Source organism: Columba livia, chromosome 3, assembly GCF_036013475.1.
Source record: "Columba livia isolate bColLiv1 breed racing homer chromosome 3, bColLiv1.pat.W.v2, whole genome shotgun sequence".
In the NCBI taxonomy this organism is placed as follows: domain Eukaryota; kingdom Metazoa; phylum Chordata; class Aves; order Columbiformes; family Columbidae; genus Columba; species Columba livia.
This window is the reverse complement of record NC_088604.1, coordinates 51,259,458-51,282,586: the sequence shown is the minus strand read 5'-3', so window position 1 is coordinate 51,282,586 and position 23,129 is coordinate 51,259,458. Positions and strand designations below refer to the sequence as shown.

General features: G+C 38.2%; 1 protein-coding gene across 1 annotated transcript in view; it reads left to right on the top strand.

Annotated features, from left to right (window-relative positions):
• FRK (fyn related Src family tyrosine kinase) overlaps window positions 1-22,748 on the top strand; it is a 55,028-nt gene extending 32,280 nt beyond the window's left edge. The window contains exons 4-8 of the mRNA XM_005507462.3: window positions 9-177; window positions 10,806-10,964; window positions 17,157-17,338; window positions 19,499-19,664; window positions 21,245-22,748. Coding sequence (XP_005507519.2) covers window positions 9-177; window positions 10,806-10,964; window positions 17,157-17,338; window positions 19,499-19,664; window positions 21,245-21,453 — 885 coding nt within the window. The 3' untranslated portion in view covers window positions 21,454-22,748. The remainder of the gene's footprint in view (window positions 1-8; window positions 178-10,805; window positions 10,965-17,156; window positions 17,339-19,498; window positions 19,665-21,244) is intronic.
• The last annotated feature ends 381 nt before the right edge of the window (window positions 22,749-23,129 follow it).

The window sequence follows — 23,129 nt, the reverse complement described above, 5'->3', positions numbered from 1 at the left end:
TTTACAAGGTACAAATTCCTGCTACTTTTGATTTGTCCTATAAAACTGTTGATCAGTGGGAGATAGACCGAGAATCTCTGAAATTCTTGAAAAAATTAGGATCTGGTCAGTTTGGTGAGGTATGGGAAGGACTGTGGAATAATACCACCCCTGTGGCAATCAAAACATTAAAACCAGGTATGTGAATTACTCTTAAATGCTAATAATGTGAAATATCAGCAAGGGCACTTATTTAGTTTCTAAATGCTACTGAAAAGAGACCCTATCCATATATGCAACCATTCTTAAAAACCATGCACTTAAACGTGAAGGTTAGTAAAGCTCAAGGTCCAGATATTCTTTGCTGTTTTGAATTGCAATTTTATACAGTTTTCTATTTCTATATGAGCTGAACTCATTCTTGTTCAACATCTATATCACAGAAAAAGGCCACCCCAGCAAGGCCATCTCTTTTGTACAATATTGCTTGTATGGAATTAAATGACTACATTTCATCTGTAGGTAAAGTGATTGATTTACTACTGGTTTGGCATGTGTAAAATTTCTTCTAGTGATTAGAGGCTATTTTATAACGATTCCTTTGGTAATACAGGATATGTACTATGTTAAGTTTGTATTTAAGAAGTGCTTTAATCGAGATTGAACACAATTTCTCAAAGCTTTTGGTACACAACATTAATACTCAATATTTGCATATAATATAGGCCTGTTACTAATACAGCTTTTAACTTTTTTCTTAATTATTTTTCATTAACTTCAAGTAATTTGTGCATTTTAAATTAACAACATAAAATATCTGCCAGCAGATGGCAAGAACCACATAGATAAGAAAGGTAGCCTGGATGTTATACATGTTTTTTAAAAAGAGATAACAGTATAATGAGTTTTTGTTAATTGAAAAAGCTTGTGTTGGGCATTACTGATCATGTTCCAGGAAGCAGAACAAATTCAGATCTTTGGTTTAGAAGAACAGCTAAATATCCTTGAGCCCTGCTTGAATGGTCTCCTGAACAGGGAGGAATTTAAGCATGTGTTTTAGGGCTGTCTAGTATCAGGACACTGTTTGTGTTTTGGGATTTTCAAATTGAAAGGAAATAAGTATATTTTCTCTGATTAACCGAAATTAGCAAAACTGCTCAGACTAAAGGCATTCTGTAATTCATGTGAAAGACAGCATAATTTTTTCAGTGAACTGATGAGTTTCCCTAGCTGCCTGGTAAACACAGAAGCTATCTTGGAATCTTTGTCCATTTCTCTTTCCTAGGACAGTATCCACTAAACCTTTTGTGACCAGGATCCAAATGCTTATATCTATTGACTTCTGAAACCACAAGTCCAAACCCCATATTTTTCTCCTTGAGTCTGACCTGAATCTTTCATTCTGCAGTGCAAACCCATTACCTCTTGCCTTATATACCGTGACTAAAGAGTACTTGTTATTCTCTTCCTCTTTATGGTAGTCTTGTACATACCAGAAAACTCTAATCAAATTCCTGTTCGGTCTTCTTTATGTTAAAGAGCTCAAGTAGATTCATTGTGTAGCTCAGATGTTAGAGATGTCCCATTGTTTTCACATGATCTTTACTGGGCTGTTTTGAGGTGGTAAACCATTTTTTTTTCCAAGTATGGTGTTAAAAGGAAGAACAAGCCTGGATGTGTCAAAAGAAAGATTTACTTCACATTTCTGATGTTCTAGACCTCTGTTTAAACAGTCCAGTGTGATACTTTCCTTTTTCTCCATGCAACAAAAACCTAATATTTCCACCTAAGTTTATTGTCCTTTAGTGATTTAATGCAACATCTGGACAAGTCTGTTTTATTGCAGAAGATTGAAGGTTTCTTCCTAAAGTGTGAAAACAATGTTTAAAGATGGAAACTAATGAAGCTCAAATGAAGAACAAGGCTCAGCTATCTTAAATTTTTGTGACATTAAATTTTCTTTTAGAATTTGTCTTTCTTTCCTCTTTAAGGAAATCTGTTGCAATTAACACTAGGAAAAGATTTGTTTCTCATCAAGCAAAATAATTAGATTTTGAAAAAATTGCAGTGCATGCATTTCTACTTATTTTCTGTAGCAGGAAAGTGGAACTGACATTTATCTCATATTGCATATGCAAAAGTGGGAAGCTATCTTGATCATATTTCATTTCTGCCTCTTAATTAATTTCAAAACTAATTCAGCTTTTTCTTTTGTATAATATGGACAGTACATATTTTCAGTTCTTAATGAAAAAAACTTCATTTTTAATAATGAAATACCGTGGAACACTAGTGGCAAGTTACAGCTGTAATTTGTAATTTACCTTTTTTTTCTCCTTTTTTTTTTTTTTTTTCCTTTTGGCACTAATCAGCTGAATGACTGCTACTAATACTCTACCTGAAAAAAAGGAAGAGGTAGTTAACTTTATATCTGAAACAGATTTGAATGTGTTTAAGGCCACATCGATCTGTGCAGATCTGTTCTCTGACTGTTGTTCAATTCCTTACCCTTTTAATGTCTTGCTGATACAGTACACAGAGAACACAATACTTCTAGAGTGACGTGAGCAGGAAAAGAAGGTTTTTTTTGTTTTCTGTAGTGATAGGGTGTCCTAAGAACGTACTTACAGAAGATTATAAAACAATAAAATGATCACAGAAAGTTCCTCAATAGATTTGTTAGCTAAAAATTAAATTTTACACTGGAATAAACATAATATTCACTGCAAAGTTATTTTTATGTACAGGCTAGTACAGCAGGGAGGAAGAGGCCCCTTCAATTCTGATGCTTTTTGTACTATCGTAGTTTGTCTGGAAAAAAGGGCTTGATTAATCAATACTTTTTCCTTTTTGTTGTTGTTGTTGTTGTTTTTGTTTTGTTTTGTTTTGTTTTGTTTTTTTACTCCAGTCTGCTTCCTGTTAAAGTCAACAGTAGTGGTCTCATTGATTTCATAGTAGGTTATATTGAGTTAGGGCAGACACAAGCCCCACCTGGATAGGATGCTTGGATAGCAGAGAGTTTGTGATCTAATACCATGATAAGGAAGTCATGTATTTCGCTTGGTGATTCTCAGAATGAAGACTTTGATTCTCAAAGCCATGTTGATAAATTGTACAGGTAATACTGAATCTCTTATCATTGTGTTTCATTAACTATCTCATTCTAAAAAAATGGTTCAAACAGTCTCACATGGAAACATTTAACCTTGTAGCATACTTCTGCAAGGAATTACCCTCTTCTGCACAACATTTTTCACCATTTGGAGTGCCTTACTGTAATCAATTAGCACATAGGATTTCCATAGCTTGTTCTCATCGTTACTCATGAGAAATAACATTTCAATAATTAAAGAAAAACCCCAATACCCTCACCCTAATCTGAGTGATAAATACTCAGCTTGGTACTAATAAAATTACAGTAAAGGCTAGGTCCGGTATTTTCATTCATCATAATATAAAGATGGTAAGTGAATGGAAAACATAATAGTTCATGAGTAATCAAGAAATGCATTATATGTTGATGATTAAAACTTCCAATATTCACACAGGCAATATTTCAGTCTTCAAGTCTAACACACTGTAAAATGATCTTCCCCTGTTCCTTGACTGGGAGATCTAAATCAGTTGTCTTCCCATTGGGGGGCAGTGGGGTGTATTTTAAAACAAGACTTTTTGCTAAGCTGCTTTACAGTGTAGACCCAAGGGAAAATAAAGTCATCATAACAAAAGAGGGGTGTACTAAACTGTAGGTGATCTGGCAAATATAGGGACTGAGATAGAGAGGGTTCTGTTACAATGGCTTTACCACCAAAGAAATTATGATGTGGAACTGTGCTCTCATTTCCAAGCAGGAGCAGCTAAATCAAGTAAGGTGATCACGTAACAAACAGTATAGAAGAGCATAATGCAAGCAGTATGTCATAGAGGCCTGAAAGCCAGAAGGGATTTCTACTAGTTTGAGTTTCTCTGTTGAGTGTTGTTTTGCAGTGTACATCTGTCCGAGATCATGTGAAGTCTGAATACTTTGCTGTTATATGAGATTTCACCCCTCTGAGTATTTATATTCAATCAAAACACAGCTTGTTATTGACTAGGTAATAACTAGAAGTCTTCTACTCCTGAGGTGGAGGCACAGAGAGAATTTGCCTCTGCTATCTTTGATGGTTTGTATCAATGGTATATCACTATACTTGTAAGAATGTGGGCCTAATTTCTCATCTGTATTTACCTGTTGTCTTCTCTTTAACTCTTGTTAAGTCTTCTTGTTAAGGCTAAATATAGTTTCTTGTGATATGGTACTCTCCTGATTTCTCAATTTTTTTAATTTTTTTTTTTTTTTTTACTTACACTGATTTCTAGCTATTGCATCTACAAGACTTTAAATTATTGTGTTTAGGTAGATGACCTTCCAACCTGTAGGAAAAAATTAAACTCCCAGAATTCTGGTGAGATGGCAGTGATAGACTTTTCCAGGAGCCAGTTCTCACTTGATGGAAAGATGTGATTCCTATCTTGTGAATAATTAAAGTATTCAGAAATCTGTTTCCATTCCAATTTGGATCCAGTTTTCAGATATTGCACACAAACTGAAAATTTCACAAGTGTTTCTTTCAGAAACATTGATGTGTAGCATACTGGCTACATTTTTCCTATTCTTAGGCATCTAACATCTTAGATGTATCAGGCTTTTTTTTAATAATTGGTGGGAAGAAATAAGTACTTACATGTCTGATAAATCATTTTATGGACTAGAAATGTACATTAAAATGAGAGAATAACATGCTATTAAAGCCTATTTCTTTCCACTGATTGTAAAGTCTGGACAACTAACTCAGGTCTAGGTGCCTGAATAATTGACTTCAGCTGGAGGAGATGAATCCAACTACAAGCAGTGTTTTGTAATCCCACAGATTTTATTATATAACAGTAACATAAGTGAGGAAAATGTCAAGCTGGTGGAGGCTCTGAGGTCTTAAATTGGTCAGTCTGGGATACCTCTGACCAAGAACTGCATAGGGATTGTGGTTCCTTAAGAGGCCACAGGAAATGTCTATCTTCTGATGAACTGGGTGGGGTGTCATTTCACCCTCTTCCTTTATGATTATGGAGTATCTAGTTTAATCAGCTTCAGAGTCTGGGGTTTGTGCTCCACTGGTTATAGATGACATGGCTCCACACACAGCCCTTCTGGACTGTAAGAGAGATTTTGCAAGAAAAAGAACTCAACTAGAGATGTTTTCAGATTTAATGAACCATCCTTTTTCAATGAATTCCTGTTTCTGCTAGCACTTTGTTGCTCATGTCTAAACAGAATGTTCAACACTTCACTGTTGAAAACATTAGAAGATTAAATCTATTGATCCAGAACCATCATTTCCCCCTTACTCTTTGAAGCTTTTTTTCATAGCCAGTGGTGGATTATGGAGACCTTCAAAATATCAAAATGATTAGTCTGTGATCTTTATATTTGTACAAGATTTCTCTTAACCTTGCAGGAAGAGTCACAAGACTCATAATTAAACTAGTCCTTTGGTTAAAGTAACACCAAGTCTTGTAAAATATCTTTAATATCTTCCATCAATACAACAATATTTAAAACTTTTTTTCATGGCGTAGGAAGAGGAGACCTCAGCACTCATAAGACAGCCTACCAGCCATAGTTGCTGCTACATCCCCTCTGCAATAGTCATAAATGTCCAAAGATTTGAGTTTCCCTCTTCCTTGATCTTTTTTTGGTATGTTTGTTTAGTTTTTTGTTTGTGTTTTTTGTTTGTTTGTTTGTTTGTTGTTGTTTTTTGTGCTGCAGAGAAGCTGAAGAGTTTCTACTTCCTTACTTTGTCTGTTTGGCCCCAGGATGTTTATAATGGATTTAGTTCTCTACTTGCCCTCTGATTATGTAGTCTTGTTTTAATATTCTCCTTTATGCTGTCCTAAATTAGTGTTTGCATTAAAAAACGTACTCCTTCAGGGGAGAATCCCATGAATGCATATTGAGATTTCCATAAAACCCCTTATCGTATGCATAACCCTAATACCAAAGGAAACATAAGTTCCTAACATTATAGGGGTGTGACTGACTACACGATTACTTTAGGCACCAGGTGAAGAAGTTGAGTGGTGTGGGTTTGTTACTGTGTCCAGTATGAGGACCAAATTTTCCATGAGGATTATACAGGTGCATTATCACGAACTATCCATCCTGTCTTCAAGAACCACATTGCATGAACCAATGGAAGCCTTCTTCAAGTTTCTCAAAGTGAGTTGCTTAAGTGTTTCAGCAGTGCATTGAAAACACTCCAGCTGGGTATAAAAGTTGGATGCATTTTATTATTTCTAGCCCACAGTGATTAAAATGTATGACTCTTAGGCTAGAAGGCTCAGAATGACAGATCCTGTTAGAACAATCTGTTGATCAGTGTGACTGTAGACAAAAAGCAGTAGTAATGTGATGCCTTCATTCAGATAATTCTCTTATTTGTTCACTGCGGTTTGAATCTGCTTTGGAGACATCGGTGACATTTTACCAGCCAAAAACATAGTGGTGCATGTGTGAATGAAAAAACAAAACACAGGAGCATCTTTGTCCTAAAGAACATCTCTGACTTTTGAGTTGTTGACCCACAGACATCAAAGAAGTGTAGGAATCGGCAGATAGGAAAATGGTCTAGAAGCCAGTAATTGCTATTTTTGTTCTTGGCTCTGTACAGCACTGTCTTGCTGTAGGTCCCTGGAAATGTCATTTCACATTTCTGTTTTTATTTCTTCACTGAGAAATTATTTTTTCATTTTAAGTGGAAATCATTGCAGCAGGGATTTGCACTTTGTCCTGTGCTGAGTGTGATGGATTCTCTAGAACCTACTGTCTGGGCTAGCTTGCTTCTCCAACTGTCAGCACGTGAAGCAGACATCTATCATCACCAATTAATTGCATCTGAGAAAGTTCCTTATGCCTGTTCAAGTTGACAGATGCATTTTTCATTATCATATTGTAAAGCATCTCCCAAGCTTCTGTCTTTGCGTGGAAGCTGCCCAAGCATGATTTTTTTTTTTTTTTTCAGGAGGCTTTCTCAAAATAGTCTCTGGGTTGGTACTGTCAATGGAGGTTTTAATAACATTTTCAGTTCTTCAATATGTCATCTCTTTAGTGCATATGTGGTGTAAAAAGCTTTGCCTTCAGGAAAGTCTCACAATTTCCCTGAACAAAGAAATCCTTTTATTCCATCTAGTGTAGTACATAACCTTACACTAACTTATAAGTTTGTTTCTGAAGGGTTAGCAAGCTGCTTGAGGATTGTCAGATACCTATCTCATTCTTCTCTTAATATGAGCAATTTACACTCGGTCTCTCATATTGGCAAAAACTTGGTCTTTTTAATATTATTTCTATACTACACATAAACTTACTCAAGATCACAGCACAAGTTTACTTTGAAGTTGTCTGGGAAGGTTTACTGAAAGTTGCAAACAAAGGGTGTCTGGAGTGGCTTATGAAATATTTAAGGGCCACCTACATTTAGGCCAATGGAAACTACATAAAATATCTGACCTTTCTCTCTAACTCATTTCCAAATTATCAGTGTTTTTCTTAAAATGTGATGCTTCTTCTATTGTAGAACAAAGTATTTTCAGAAATAAAGTAGTCAGAACAGATACCTGCTTTAAGTAGGCTTAAATTACAAGTGATTTCTGGCAAAGCAACACATCATATAACACATCAAAGAAACATATTTCAACATTTTGTTCTTGAAAAGGACTTTGACATTTTCAAAAACATGTTTCATTCAAAAAGTAAATTGCAGAAACTGTATTTTCTTCAAATATTGATCAATCTATTCCCAAACTGGTGTCTTACACAAGGGATACTTCTTGTGTCAGTAAAAGGCTTCTGTCAACTAGTTGTTTTTTGATCAAGTGGTTTCTACTTACAATAGTCTGCTCTTCATACTGTGTTTGCCACTTAAACACAGCTGAAAACATATACTTCATTAAAAACACATGTAATTCAACTGCAGACTAAAAAAACCCCCGTTGTTTGAAACTCCATGTGGTATATACTTTATATATTTCATTTATGTAAACTTCCTCAAAGAAAAGTGTTGCCACTTCTTTGCCACTGCTGTGACAGGCTTTATCTAATGAATTTGTAACAAGCATGGTTGCTTGCTTTTAGAGGCAGTTTTTACTTTGCTTACCTAGTTGCTAAAACCTAATCTCAGATAAAACACTGATAAAGACACTTTTAATTTTTTTCTGTTAGCATCCAATCCACTTATTAACTGCAGCATAAGAGCTACAGGACTCTGGGGAATTTTGGGCACTATATGCTACATGTGCTATTCAAAGATATAAGCTAAGTAAAACTGAAGGTTACAGATACTATATAAAATATGCAGGAAATACTTACTGATCTTTGTCACTAGTTCATTATTGTTGTTATTATTACTAATTACTTTTACAGCATAAAAAGGATTTGCTGCTATTCAGCCAGTAGAATACTTTCCCCTAATCAATTTATTGGAAGTTGTCATGTGTGAAAAACACGTTGCTTGGTTTCAGTTCATTGGAAAAAGTTTATAGCATGATTAAACTGAGAAATTCCTTGTAGGCAAACTTTGATGATGGGAACAAATCAGACTGTCATTTTCTATGGCGTGAAGAAATCCTGTATAACGAACCAGAGGGCAGGTGATTTGGTAGATCCCAAGTCAGGAAATACTTTATCTTTTTTAGAATCAAATTGTCCAATTTTGGCACCAATACTAAATCACTAGGCATGTTATGCGTTTACCTTTGGAGGCAGGATACTTCACACCATGTCGCTTCTCTGTAGACTCTAGGATGATTTCCACAGCAAATACGTGTATCTTGAAAAGAGTAAGCAAATGGACCACAATATTAAATCCATACCAAAGTGATCCAAGCCCAATAAAGACATCGCTAGGCACTTTTTTTTAATGTAGGATTGGTGGAAAGTTCAAATAAAGCTGTAAAGATTGTGCTGCTCTGAACAGGAAAAGGACATAGCATTAGCATTACAGATATTTTTTTTTCCACCTGACTATAATAATCTCCATTTTGTCCAGACCAAGTGTGACTCATTTACTTTTCATGAAGGTCCCCACTTTCCTCTGACAGTGACAAAAGGAAACAGGTATAGCCTTTACCTGTTGTGGACATGTATTATTGGCTGCTATCCATTTACTGATGGCATGGAAATCCATTAACTTTCACAGTCCTTCCTGATGGTATCCTATAAAGTGTTTTCAGATTGAACCTCATGATATTGCTAAACAAAATATGAGGGCATGGTGGAGAGGAGCACCTGTCCCCTGCAATAATCTTTTCTCTCACAAGTTGCAATGTCAAGATGGTCTTTTTTTCATGAAGTCTATGTCAAAAGCATTTCTGAGTCATTCCTCCGGCATTGATGCAAGAATATGAAATCACACATCATTGTTATGTTTTGGGAAATAGAGTGGAACACTTTTCAGAAGGTGGCAGTTGAGGTAGGTGTGGGGTGAAGGTGGACCAGGCTGATTTGCCAGTTTGTTCTGTAGAACAGATTTTCTGGTGGAGTTTTATTGCTGAGCGATTTAGCATCCTCCCAGCACTTCATTTAAACAACCATGTTTGGAACAGAGCCAAGCTCCCAAATGAACATTGACGATTACCTAAAGAAAAAAACATAAAACACAGACTCCTGCAGCCTTGGCTTCTCAAATGACTCAGTCTGCTTAGACTAAGAAAAGTGTTTGTTTTTAAACATGTCATAGAGAAGACTAGACTTGGGTAGATTTTTGTTTTCTCCCAAGCTTCACTGTAATCTTTTCTTAATTAAACTCTTTTGATTTGTGAGGAAGGCAACATTTGAGTTGTTGGATAATTTCGCATTTGTTTGCACAAGTATGGTGAAGTATATGCTATTTACCATCTTCCTCAAACATCAGAGAATATCTGATCATTACTGGATCATTCACAGAGAAAGCTTTACCTTTTTATTTGTGCATGCTTTTTCTAAACAATTCCATATTCAGGATGTATGAGCTCTGATTCTAAATTTACCAGTGACTTTAGCTCCCTGTGCCTTTTCTGCACTGTTTCTTTGACATAGTTTATGCATTGGCACACTGTGTATATGAATAGAACTAGAGATATTGTGACCTTATGTAACACTTAAAAAGTTGGGATCATTAGCTGTTAAGAAACTTCTGCATTTAAGGGAATGTAAAATTATTGCTACATCTGGGTGCACATTGGTATTTCTAATAAGGTTGCTATTATGTAAACATTATAAATAGGTATTTGGTTTTGCGTATATAAATTGCACACATCCACTCCCTATATGCTAAAGTGATTTCAATGCTTTCAGGCTTTGATTGCTGAAGCTGAAAAAATAGTGCAACAAATTCTTATTGCAGCATCATTTTTGTCAGAAATTTTATATTCATTACCTAGGCACTCTTACATCAGTTTGTGGTCCTTTTGTCAACCAGTTTTAACATAATTGTTTGCTTAAATTATACCAGTTAACATTGTACCCTCACTTTTTTCTGTTTGGGGGAGGCCTGGGGGTGTTTAATTTTAGCCTTTATACTTCTGGTGGCTGGAACACATATGTTCTCTGTCCCTGTGCAACTGGCATGTTTCACTCATTAACTGTTTATTTTAGCTGCACTATCTGTTTTCTGTAGGAACTGTGAAGATTTGAGATGATAATGTACTTTGAAAGACGGAAAATGATCTCAGTTATTCCCTTAACACTGCCAGGCTAGTAGGAAGGCCTTTAACAACCTCAGCTTATGTTTTGTTATATGCTGTTGTTTCAGGTTCAATGGATCCAAAGGACTTTCTGAGGGAAGCACAACTAATGAAGAACTTGCGGCATCCAAAGCTTATACAACTTTATGCTGTCTGTACTTTGGAGGACCCAATTTATATTATTACTGAGCTCATGAGATATGGAAGTCTTCTAGAATACCTTCAAAGTAAGCAAAGACTATAAACTCATTTCAAGGGGTGCCACAACTGTCAGTTTAGTAAATACCCTAACATAAAAGATAGAAGTACAACACTCTGTTTTAATATAAAAACTACATTATTTGTCACATGTGGGGATGAGAAAAGAGGAAAGAGAAAGGTTTATGGATTTTCAGTGTGTTAAAGTATTTGAGAAGTAGGAGTGAATCACATTCACAGCTTGATTCTTGCCTTATAATGACCCACATTTTTCCACCAAGTTCCATGAGTAGATGGGAAAATACACCGATAGAATAAAAACATAAGCATCTAGAAGGGTAGCTCATCATATTTGACATGAAATAGAGGCACTTCCACAAAATGTACTTAACAGCTTCGAAATCTATTACTAGGAAGGGATAGCCTTTCACCGTGAATTTGTCCTTTGCCTATCACATCAGGGCTTTTATCTCAGCAGCACTTCAAAGTGCTCTTTTGAAGGCAAATAATAATTAAAAATAAAGTTGTAAAACCTGGAACAGACTAGCATAATGATTGCACTTTGCGTTCACCCCTGATATTGAGAAATGCTTGATTCTGGTGTTGTTGCCCATTTTCAATTTAGCAGGCATCTCTGAGATGCTAAATGTCTCTAAACGTGTAACCATCTCTTGAAGACAAAATGTTCACTGCAATTGTCTTGTTAAATTTCTTCTCTGTCTCCAACCCATAAGGCAAAGCTCTGTGGAATACCACAAACAGTATATACCGTGACATGTGCCTTCCCCCATCTTCCCTGTGGAACCATTTTTTAAGTGAGGCTCAGTCTAGGGACACTTACAGCTCAAGAAATCTCTGGAAAAGGGACAGGCCCAGAAGGAACTGTTCAGGGAGGGGCTGCAAGAAGCCTGGGCCAGGTCATCTCAAGTTTTGTGGGCATCTAGTGGCTAGATGTAATGAGGCACAAATTTCCTTTAAATTCTCATCTTTGGTGCCTTTGTGTGAAGATTGCTGCTTATCTGATTGAAAGAGCCTGGCACATCATGAAATGATTGCTGCTCATGGAAACATTTATTGCACCTGAGAAATAGCTCTGAGAAAGCTGGGATGAGTCACAACTATTCCAGAGGTGAAAACTGGCCTGTTTGTGCACAGAGTACAACAGGTGCAGTACACACCATATCAGCTGCCAGCACATGCACGGCAGCTGCCCTTGCTGTGGGCAGCACGTTTGCAGCCTGATCACGGTATCATGGTATCACGGTATCACAGTATGTTTGGGATTGGAACGGACCTCAGAAGATCATCTAGTCCAATCCCCCTGCCAGAGCAGGAACGCCTAGATGAGGTCACACAGGAACATGTCCAGGTGGGTTTTGAATGTCTACAGGGAAGGAGACTCCACAACCCCCCTGGGCAGCCTGTTCCAGTGCTCTGTCACCCTCACTGAGAAGAAGTTTCTTCTCAAATTTAAGTGGAACCTCTTGTGTTCCAGCTTGGTCCCATTACCCCTTGTTCTATCATTGTTTGCCACCGAGAAGAGCCTGGCTCCATCCTCATGGGGCTCACCCTTTATATATTTATAAACATTAATGAGGTCGCCCCCTTAGCCTCCTCTTCTCCAAACTGAAGAGACCCAGCTCCCTTAGCCTTTCTTCATAAAGGAGGTGCTCCACTCCCTTAATCATCTTTGTTGCCCTACGCTGGACCCTCTCCAGCAGTTCCCTGTCCTTCTTGAACTGAGGGGCCCAGAACTGGACACAATATTCCAGATGTGGTCTCACCAGGGCGGAGTAGAGGGGAAGGAGAACCTCTCTCGATCTACTAACCACCCACCTTGTAATACACCCCAGGATGCCATTGGCCTTCCTGTCCACAAGGGCACAGTGCTGGCTCATGGTCATCCTGTTGTCCACCAGGACCCCCAGGTCCAACTAGACTCCTCACCATTAACTACCACTCTCTGGCTTCTCTCCTTAAGCCAGTTTGCAATCCACCTCACTACTCTACTGTCCAGACCACACCTCCTCGACTTAGCAACTAAGATGCTATGGGAGACTGTGTCAAACGCTTTGCTGAAGTCAAGGTAGACCACATCCACCGCTCTGCCATCATCCATCCACCTTGTTACATTCTCATAAAAGGCTATGATGTTGGTCAAGCATGACTTACCCTTGGTAAAGCCATGCTGCCTGCCCCTAATAATCCTCTTATCCTTGATATGCCTTGAGATGGCACCAAGGACAAGCCTTTCCATTACTTTCCCAGGGATGGAGGTGAGGCTGACTGGTCTATAATTGCCCAGGTCCTCCTTCTTGCCCTTTTTGAAGACTGGAGTGACATTTGCTTTCCTCCAATCCTCGGGCACCTCTCCCATTTCCCAAGAGTTGGCAAAGACGATGGAGAGCAGTCTAGCAATGACTTCAGCCAGCTCCCTCAGCACCCCGCGGTTGCATCTCATCTTTGCCTGAGTGCTCATTCCTGCAGCCCTGCATCAGAGAGACTGTGGCAAGTCAGTTGGTTTGCAGGCAGCCGTCCAGACAGTTGTAAAAATGCCCAGTTGAAACCCAGCCTAGCGGTATCTCTCCTTGTCTGATGGCCTGTGCACAGAGGGATAAAGAGAACTAAGGTGGAGGCAAAGTTTAAGGTGTTTTGGTAGGTATCAGTCAGAGAACAGTCATTGCTTTCAGTGAGAGTAATAAGGAAAGAGATTTGAAGCTTGCGTAGAGCTCTGTGACTGGAAGTGATCTATGTCGGTTGATGGTCAGCGCACAGCTCCTGATAAGCTTTCTTGAAACTCAGCCACTGCAAGAATCATGAAAATAATTTCCAGAAAGCTGCTGTTCCTGTGTACACTATGGGTAAATATGGCATACCGGAACAGAGTGGAAGTCCAGAGATCATTCTTTTTTAAATTTTCACCTCCTAGAAACACACAGTATGTTTTTCCAGCTTTAAAAATCCCTGATATTTCATGCATAGTGAGTACCACATTCCACCATAACGACAGCTACTTAATAATGATGGACATGTGAGCTCCCTGTGCACCCTGTGAATGTACTTTGGGATACTTCTTGATGAACATTGCTATGCAGACTTACTGACCTGCCACCAGTACAAGAAAAATGCAACTGAAAACTTCTCTTTGTTTTTAGATGTGAATGAAATTGCCATAAATGTGTGTGTGTTCTTATCAATTCTGATAGACCTGGGGCTTGTTCTGTCAGTGACACAGTCATGAAGTTGGTTGAGTTATTACAGACACAGTGCTTTCAACTGGAGAAAGTTCTGCGCATTTGTTTATTTATTTATTGTCAGGCATCTGTCAATGAGAATATTTTCCTGTCTGTCTATATGAGATACTGTGATTGATTGCTTATAACAGGGTGCACACCCTAAGCCTTCTTTAATATTTTCTCTAATAAATTTTTCATATAAGGGTGATGGTTTTGTCAAAAAATACTGCTGAAAAAGGACATGGAGGCACTACATTTTCTTTATAGGATAAAGAATAAGCCTTGGGAAGATTTTATAAATTCACTGGTAGTGCCTGGTTTGGAGCGTGGTATTTATATTAACTTTGGTTATTTTGTTGTAGTTTTTCCTCCTTTAAAACACTTTACAACAAAGTAAAGCACATGTGTACCCATATGAATACAGCTGTAAACTCTTTCAACCTGTTTTGAATCAGTCAGATGGGAGCTGGCTCTTGTCTGGGAACCTCTGTAGTTGTAATAATGCAGTGCCGTGCTTGAACTTGCATGCTCCGGCTGGCCCAACCTGGGATTTGGGAGGTATAGTCAGAAATCTTTATGAGACTACCATACATGATTTGCACTGCAGATTCAAAAGAGACGTGTGTTTTCATCCTCTGTTTTTATGCACAGTTTGCAGATGCCGATCAGCTGAGGTTCTTCCTTACTCTTTACCCTTCTTTAGCTCCAGGGCAGAACCAGCTTGCAGAGAGAAATCCTCCAAGAAATCCTACAGCAACCAGGGCAACAGTGACCTCTTCCCCTCCCTCAGCACACATGCTGAAGGCAGTAGGTCAGCCTAGTTTGGGATCCCAAACAGGCCCCAGTGGAGAAATAGTCTTTCAGTTGCAACGCCACCACTAGTAGTAGATCTCATCTTTGTCCTGTGATGCAGTACACCTGTGTGCCCTGCAAGGAGTAAGACGCAGAGGGTTTAACAGCTCATTAAATACAAGGCATGCAGGTCATCCTTTGCTGTGACATTACCATGTTCTGTCTCTTGGAACAAGTTTGTGTCAGGCCAGCTTGGAGTATCAGCAGACCAATGACAAACCCTTGCTCAAGTTTATCTGCATCCTTCTCTACTTTCACAGCCTGTGTAGCTGAAAGAGCAGTATAAAAGTGTGAGAATTATTTTAAAATGAGTCACATAAGCTGGTTTCCAAAACCCAGGTACTTGTGCAAGATACTTGTACATGTTTAGTTGTTTTCTGATTAAATACAACATAGCATCATTTGCGGTTTTATTTCTTTGTCTGGCAAGTTGAATAATAAATGTTGATGTCTGCCCATCAGCAGAACTGAAGAACTTTAGAGTGTTATATTATTCTGTGGCCTGATGATGGATTTTCTTGGTGGTTAAGACATAGACTTTGACATAGCCCAATTTTTCTCCTCTCTCTTTTAAAGATCAAGGCATCTATTACACATATGTGTGTGAGCGGAAAAGACTTTCTGAGTCAACAATAGAAGTAAATAATCTTAGTACTGGATTATCATGACAATGAGTTTAGCCTCAAAAAGGAGGTAGGACAATATGCATACAGGGCAAATTTAATAATTTAAAATTAATTTCTTTTACCTATTCATCTCAGAGCATTCAGATGAGCAGGAAATTCAGGGCCTGGAGACTGCACAATATATTAGTAAATAATGGAATTTCACACTCTTCATAAGGAGTGTTTGCAAGGTTAGGTCAGATAAAATGCCAGAACTGGAGGAGGCTATGCAAAACAATACTAAGACGTGGTTTCACTAGGAATCAATTCAAAATAAGGAACCAAAAACTGCCATCTACAAATATTTTATTTTTTTTAACACAGAGGCAGGAAGGAAAAGTCACTATCTTCCATGAGAAATGAGAACTGCCAATAAACATAGCAGGAGAGATTCAGCTTTTAGATATTGTTAAGATTCTGAAATAAAGTGATATGAGTATTAGAGGCTACAGAGGTAGGCACTGATGCTTCAGTGTTGCAGTGTTGCTTTGGGTGACAGTGATGCTTGAATATAACACTGATTTGGCCTACCTAGATTACCCTGAGGTATAAATTCTTTTCTATGATGATATCAGCTGTTCCCAAAATTCCACAAAGGCCCTGAATTTGAATTCTAATCTGTTATACCCCAATGACTTTTTTTGGGTACCTGCCTTAGTATTTTCAGCTGCAGTTTTTTGTGATCTAAGACTCTCCTTCGTTTGTGGAGGCAAGCTTCTCTGCTCAAATTTCTTTTACTACTTTGTTTGAACAGCTGATCTTTGATTGCCAAGCCTCTATTTCTGAGATGTGCTGATCTTACAGTGGTGGGAATGCCATGCATGTTGCTTCAGAAAGTTCTACAAAAGAAGCAGGCAGCTTGAAAGCAGCTCAGGGAGTCGTACTGTTGAGTAGCAGCAACAGAGAGAACAGCGTGAAGAAGTCAAGTGGACTGGAAATGGAAAGTAGAGTCACACTTGACAGTTGATGGTATATTTCCTATTAAGAATCATTGGGCAACAAGTAACAAGACTAATTTTGTGCTTTTCCATATTTAGTCAGCTTTTGCTACACCCAGTGAGTACTGACATTTACTCAGATTTTGGAACGGGTTATGCACTTGTCCAAAAGGCAAACATCTGCACTGTTATTGTTATTGTTATTGTTATATATTGTTATTGTTATTGTTATAAATGCCTTTTTCTTTGAACTTTGTCAGCAGATCCTTCTAGGCCTAAACCAGGTGCTGCACTTAGTATCCAGTCTGTCAGAGAACATGTGACAGGCATTGATACTCAGTTATTGTGAAATTAGCTGCATGACTTTAAGTAGTGTCATTCACCATGCTCTGTCAATTGGTTGGGCTGTTACTTTATTGTATTACACAGCTTTGTTGATTTGTATTGACTGTTTGAACCAGTCAGTTGTTGTTATTTATATCTGAATACCATAAATATTATGTTGTCCTTGTTGTCTTCTTTTTAAACAGAAGATGCAGGCTCTCAAATCTTCCTGCCACATCAAATTGACATGGCTGCTCAGGTGGCTTCAGGGATGGCTTACCTGGAATCCCAGAACTATATTCACCGGGATCTGGCAGCCAGGAACGTTCTTGTTGGTGAACACAGTGTTTACAAAGTGGCAGACTTTGGACTTGCAAGAGTTTTTAAGGTGGGTTGTGAGAGGGTGAACTGGCTCTAACTCTGGGGAACAAGGTGGAAGAAGTCAACAAAAGTATAAACTGTAGCCTCTCAATTGCTGGGCTCAGGCAAAAGGCCTGCCTGGGGAGAAAAAGACCCCTAAATTGTTCACTTGCATCCTCTAGCTGCATTATTCCATGCAAAGTTAGAAGCTGGCCTGTGCCTTTGTGTCAGTCTGAAGATGACATCCCAGTGTCTTCTTCCCACTCAGCCACCAAGGAAGGAGCCTGGCAAGCAATGCCCTTCACTGAACAGCCTCTATCCGTAACACTAGTGTCTGCCACACAGAGAGAGATCAAAGGAACGAAGGCAAAATTATATTCCTGAGCCTGTTAGGGGAGGCATATAAAAATGGATCAACTGCTGTTCTCCCTGATGCTTGCAAGTCCAGGTAGTAATCATAAAAAGACCTAATTCCCCTCCATGACTAACAGCAGTGTTCATAAAGTGAGCTCTCAGAGCTTTAAATCTGATGCAGTTTCAAGTTCTTTGCCATTGCAGTTTTTTTTTTTTTCTCTAGCCCTTGAGGATGTGGAATACCAAGTAACACTGAACAAGATCATCTTAGGAAAGAGCTGTGGTTTAGAAATGAGATTTCCTACCTTGGAAAATGATTTGATCAGAGTTGGAAAGATTTGATTTGCCATATTTTATGGATGTCAGTATGTAATACATAATTTTTGAGGTCTTATTATTGGTTTTATTGATTTATGTTCTTGCACTGAGAAGAAAAAAGAGAGAAAAGCCCCCTGCTTCTTGTTTTTTTGTTTTTGTTTTTTTCCATTTGAGCAGCAGAAATTGAAGTTCATAACAGAATTGGATTTATTACATACTGAAGTGTAGAATAATGGCTTGATAGTGGCATCAAGGGACTTTGAAAGTGCTTTTTGCTTAATTTTTAATCCTCTAGATATGTATAAGTTCAGATTACATATTTTTTAACATGAAAATATATATTTTTAAATTAACAATGCTCACAATGGATATTTTTCCTAGGCCTCACTAGAGACAGTAATAATTTACAGCTGTTGACATTTCTTGTTAAAACTGAACTTTACTAAAATACTCTGTCATAGTGTCATCTTGGCAGACTTTCCTAGGAATATTCAGTCTCCTAAGCCAAAGCACTAATATGGTCACATGCAAAAATCCCAAAGGACTAGACGTGAAAAGTTAAATCTTTATTTCTGTATGTGTTAATTTGTGTAATGAAATAATGTATTGTTTCTAGAGATGAGTATTATGGCCAAGTTTCCAACTCTATCAGTATGTAGATACAAAACACTAACAAGCAGTCTTTTCAAAAGTAGAGGGCATTACACTTGGGAAAGCTACTTTATGTATTAAAAACAATCAAACAAACAAAATCTTGTATGCATTTGCCTGAACTTGCATGTGAAAAAAATGACCAAGGCTTCAATGTGATTTCTGTATACTAAATTATGTTTAGGAATTAAAGAGAAAATAATATTCACAAAGTTTAGATGTCTCTGCTGTAAAACTTTAAGGATACAATTCTACAGATCTGCAAGTAAATAATTTTCCTTTTTTTATGTGTCTTTCGTCTTGACTTTACATGAATTATTTGAACCTACTGTAAGACAGCATGTTAATATGAGTCACTTGGAGTTTGTTCTTTGGTCCCCGAAACCTGCTTAAGTGATTGTTATCAAAGTCAATGGCCCTTCAACACTGCAATAAATCACAGAAGAAAGGTTCCGAAATTCATTAGCTCTTGTCTTCTCTGTTTACTGAAGACCAGATGTGGAGCAATTTGGTCTTTAGCATCAGCATGACGCTTACACTGCCACTCCTGACAGACTTTTGAAATCTTGCATGCCGGGTCCAGAATTCACAGAAGCACGTCATAATTAATCGCAAGCCACTCCAGTGCTGTGTGTTCACTTGAAATGATAAATGCTTTAGAAAAGCCTCAGATGAACAGTAGCATTGCTCAACTGTGATGCCCAATTCAACAATAGGCTTCAGCAAGCGGATGCTTTATACCACAAAAAGGCAACTGCTTGGCTAAAGGAGGATAAGATTAAGCACGTGCTTAGTTTAGTCAGGTGCTTAAGTGCTTCACTGAAGCAGATCTGAAATCAGGCTTGCTTTGTTTTACCCATGACAGGTAGAAAATGAAAATGTATATGAAGCTAAGCCTGAAACAAAACTCCCAGTGAAATGGACAGCTCCGGAGGCAATCCGCTACAACAAATTCAGCATTAAGTCTGATGTCTGGTCATTTGGAATACTGCTCTTTGAAATAATCACCTATGGGAAAATGCCTTATGCTGGTAAGTGCTTTTACCTAAAGAATGATGTCTAACGTTTTCTTGCTTAAGAATGACATGTAAATGAAATGCCTGTACTGCGGGCATTTTAAAGGGTTAAAACTGTAAATACAGCAAGAAGGCTGCTCAGATGAGGCCTGGTTAGCGGGTCAGACCTTCTGACTGCCCCAAACTCCCTTGACGCTTTCTGTGATTCAAGCTTCCTCTCTCTGGAGCCAGCCTGCGTTGCATGGGTACCAAAGTGAAATGGCTATTTCAGATCAATATTCAGATCAAATATGCCAGTTCTCAGAATGTGAAAAAGGGAAGGTTTTCCTGTCTTCCACCCCACCTTTTTTTGAGGATATCTCATGGAAGAACACATTGTTATATGTGAAGTGCTGCAGAGGCACTTCAGGAAGAAGGTGTCTGAAAAACGAATCAGGGTGGTTTTATCCCTGTCCCTCATATTTGACTGTTGTAGTGGAGACTCTCCATAAAGAGAAGGATCACAAGAATTAGAAATAAAATGTCACCAACCACAAAAGTAGATTTAATGTTATGAGAGCAGCTATTATTCCTAGCACTGTAAGAAATCCTCAAGAAACCATGGCTCCAATAACACAAGATATCAGTGAAATGATTGACTATGACTCATTTTATGCTGGTGAGGAGAACACAAGGGAAGGACTAAAGCAAAAAAAAGTTATGCTGCATTCGTACATGCCTGAAGGCTGGTATGTTCACTATAAACTACATTTCACAGGGTCCCAGGCTGGTATTTCCTGTAAAAGTAAAAATTGATTTTGCTTTTCAATTCCCAACATCACCTCCTGTGAAACCATTTTGGAAAAAAAGAAAAAAAAAAAAAAAAGAAAAACAGCCCCCTAAATCCTCAACTCTTTCTTATATAAACTATAAGTGTGTTCATATGCACACACATACATAAATAAACTATTCAATTATAAATGATACGTAACACCACTATTCTTGGTATTGTCTGAATATATGTTCAGTGTTATCCCTTTGCAACAACAAAGTTTTCCTGTAACTTTACAGTAGAAAATGTCTCTGTGCTTACTTGGTGTTGCTTTCAGGGGTTTGTCCTCAGTCATCAGGAGAAGAGGTTATGTTGATCCATGCTGGCAGAGGAAACATCATTCACACATCTAGGGAAAAGATTATGCAAATCAAGATTTAGTTTAAAGAGTAGAAAACTCAAAGAGAAAGGGATAATAGTCTTAATATGCAAAGGCATAGCAAAGGTAGGAGAATGGTGACAGAACAGGCAGAATGCCATCAGGAGCGGCACTAGAGGAAATTTGAGACTGACATTAGGGAACACTTTCTAAATGTGAGGAAAATTCAGCAGTGGGACAGATTTTCTTGGGAGATTTTGGAGTCACTGACACTAGAGGGTTTCAGGAACAGTTTAAGCAAAAGAGATGTCACAATAATTTTGGCAAACCTGGGTGGTGGAGGAAAAGCCTTGTATATGTCCCTAATGGGGGAGCATTTCATTGCCTCATCTCAGTAAGAGACAGAGACATGCGGTGTCATTAAGCAGACCCTGAGCAGTCTGACAAACTCCTTTTGTCTTGCAGGTATGCCAGGTCACCAGGTGATTCAGATGCTGGACAAGGGGTACAGACTTCCCCAGCCGGACACCTGCCCGGCTCAGCTCTACCAGCTGATGCTGCAGTGCTGGAGCGCGGAGGCAAGCGGGCGACCCACCTTCGAAGATCTCTGTGGGCAGCTGGAGAGCTACTTCCAGACCGACTCCCCTTCCTATGCCCAGCCCATGGTGATATGAACCCCCGCAGGCAGGGGCTGAGGGACAGATGGTAGCCAAGGTGGCTGAACTCAGCACAGCCTCAGACTTGGAAGTTGTTATGGGATGCTGCGAAATTCTGGTACAATTTCATCCCTGTGCTGATACTCAAAGACACTTGAAATTTTTGCTGCTGGAAAGTGTTTTGCAAGTCTAACCATCAGGAAGCTGGAGGGGTGGGAGCTTCTAAAAAAAAAAAAAGTCTCTTATTTATTTTTTAAATAACATTGCAAGAATGAGCAAATGAAATGAGTGTTGCTCAATAACCATAGTAGCATTTTGTCATTTCTTTATTGGATTGATTATTTGCTATTCCTCAGATTTTTCTTTCTTACCAGGTTGTTCTCATGAAGGAATGTAATGGCTCTGCACAGCAGGATCTGTGCTTACAGAGTCCTTTCATTGTAAAAAAAAATGAAAATAATCTTGTGACTGTGATGATTGCAGAATTCAGATTAGTTGCCTTACTTAGACTTGAAGTACATGTACTTTTGCTATATCAGAAAATAAAACAGATGTCCATGGAATAAAAGGAATTATTTTGTTTTGTGGATGCAAAGAGTGATCTATTTTAATTTGTCCACTGTTCCTCTTTTGCAAGAATAAGCACAATTATTATTAGATCCTTGAAGCTGTTCTTAGTGTTGCTAAACAGTGCTACAGAACCAATGAGTTCATTGAAGTGTAAGGATTTGTTTTATAGTTATTAATTTTAGGAATATTGGAGGAGAAGATACTTTAACATGAACTCAGACTGCCTTAGCATTTTAGAGTGACACCCTTTCCTATCCTGCTGCCCAAATCACAGACCCTCTGGAACAGGACAATGCCCAGGGCAAGTCTAGGTATTTTGCAGAGGAATGAGCAAACCGTGCTTCTGTCTTCTCCAGATGTAACTTCAGTGTAGGAGATTTAAATAATAAATGATACATTTTATTTTGTTCCACGGGAAATGGAACCCAGGCACTTCTGCTTGCAGCCTTTGTAGTTACAGATTTAAGATTTTTTTTTTTTTTTTCAGTTTTTCTAATTAGCTATGATATTGGTTCTGCTAAAATCTGAGATCACTGTGACAGTTTTATGTTCTCAACTGTGAGGCTTAGAGTACAAAGTTTTAATTATTTACTTATGATTCATCTGTTAATTATTTAACAACATAATCCAAGAATTAAGAGCTGTACTGTGTTAACATAGTGTGAGCTCAGTATAACTGTGCTACCATTTTCCTCTAATATCAGAAAAGGGTGTAAATAAATGAAAAGATTCATCACTTTAAAGGCTGGGCAGCTTTTATTAAATCTTCTTCATTTTCTTTTCTTCTCTTCATACTTCAAATCCATTACTCCCAGTGCCTTGCTTCTAATTTTTCATTTCCTTTTCCCCTTCTCTACTTTGGAAGGCAGCACACCTTGCTTTTCTTTTATACAGATCTCTTACGTATTCACTCTTCAAAATTCCTTATTTATTGTTTTGCTCTTGCTTCCGTCTTACTACACTTAGGGTCTTTCCAGCATTCTGTCTCTGTTCACCTTCATTTTCTGTGCAGTCTACCAACCCTCTTTATACTCATTACATTTGTAAAGCACAATACAATGATAATTAATTAGCTGTCATAGCATCCATGTGAATTTGGAAAGTAGTCATCCACTCTGAAAGAA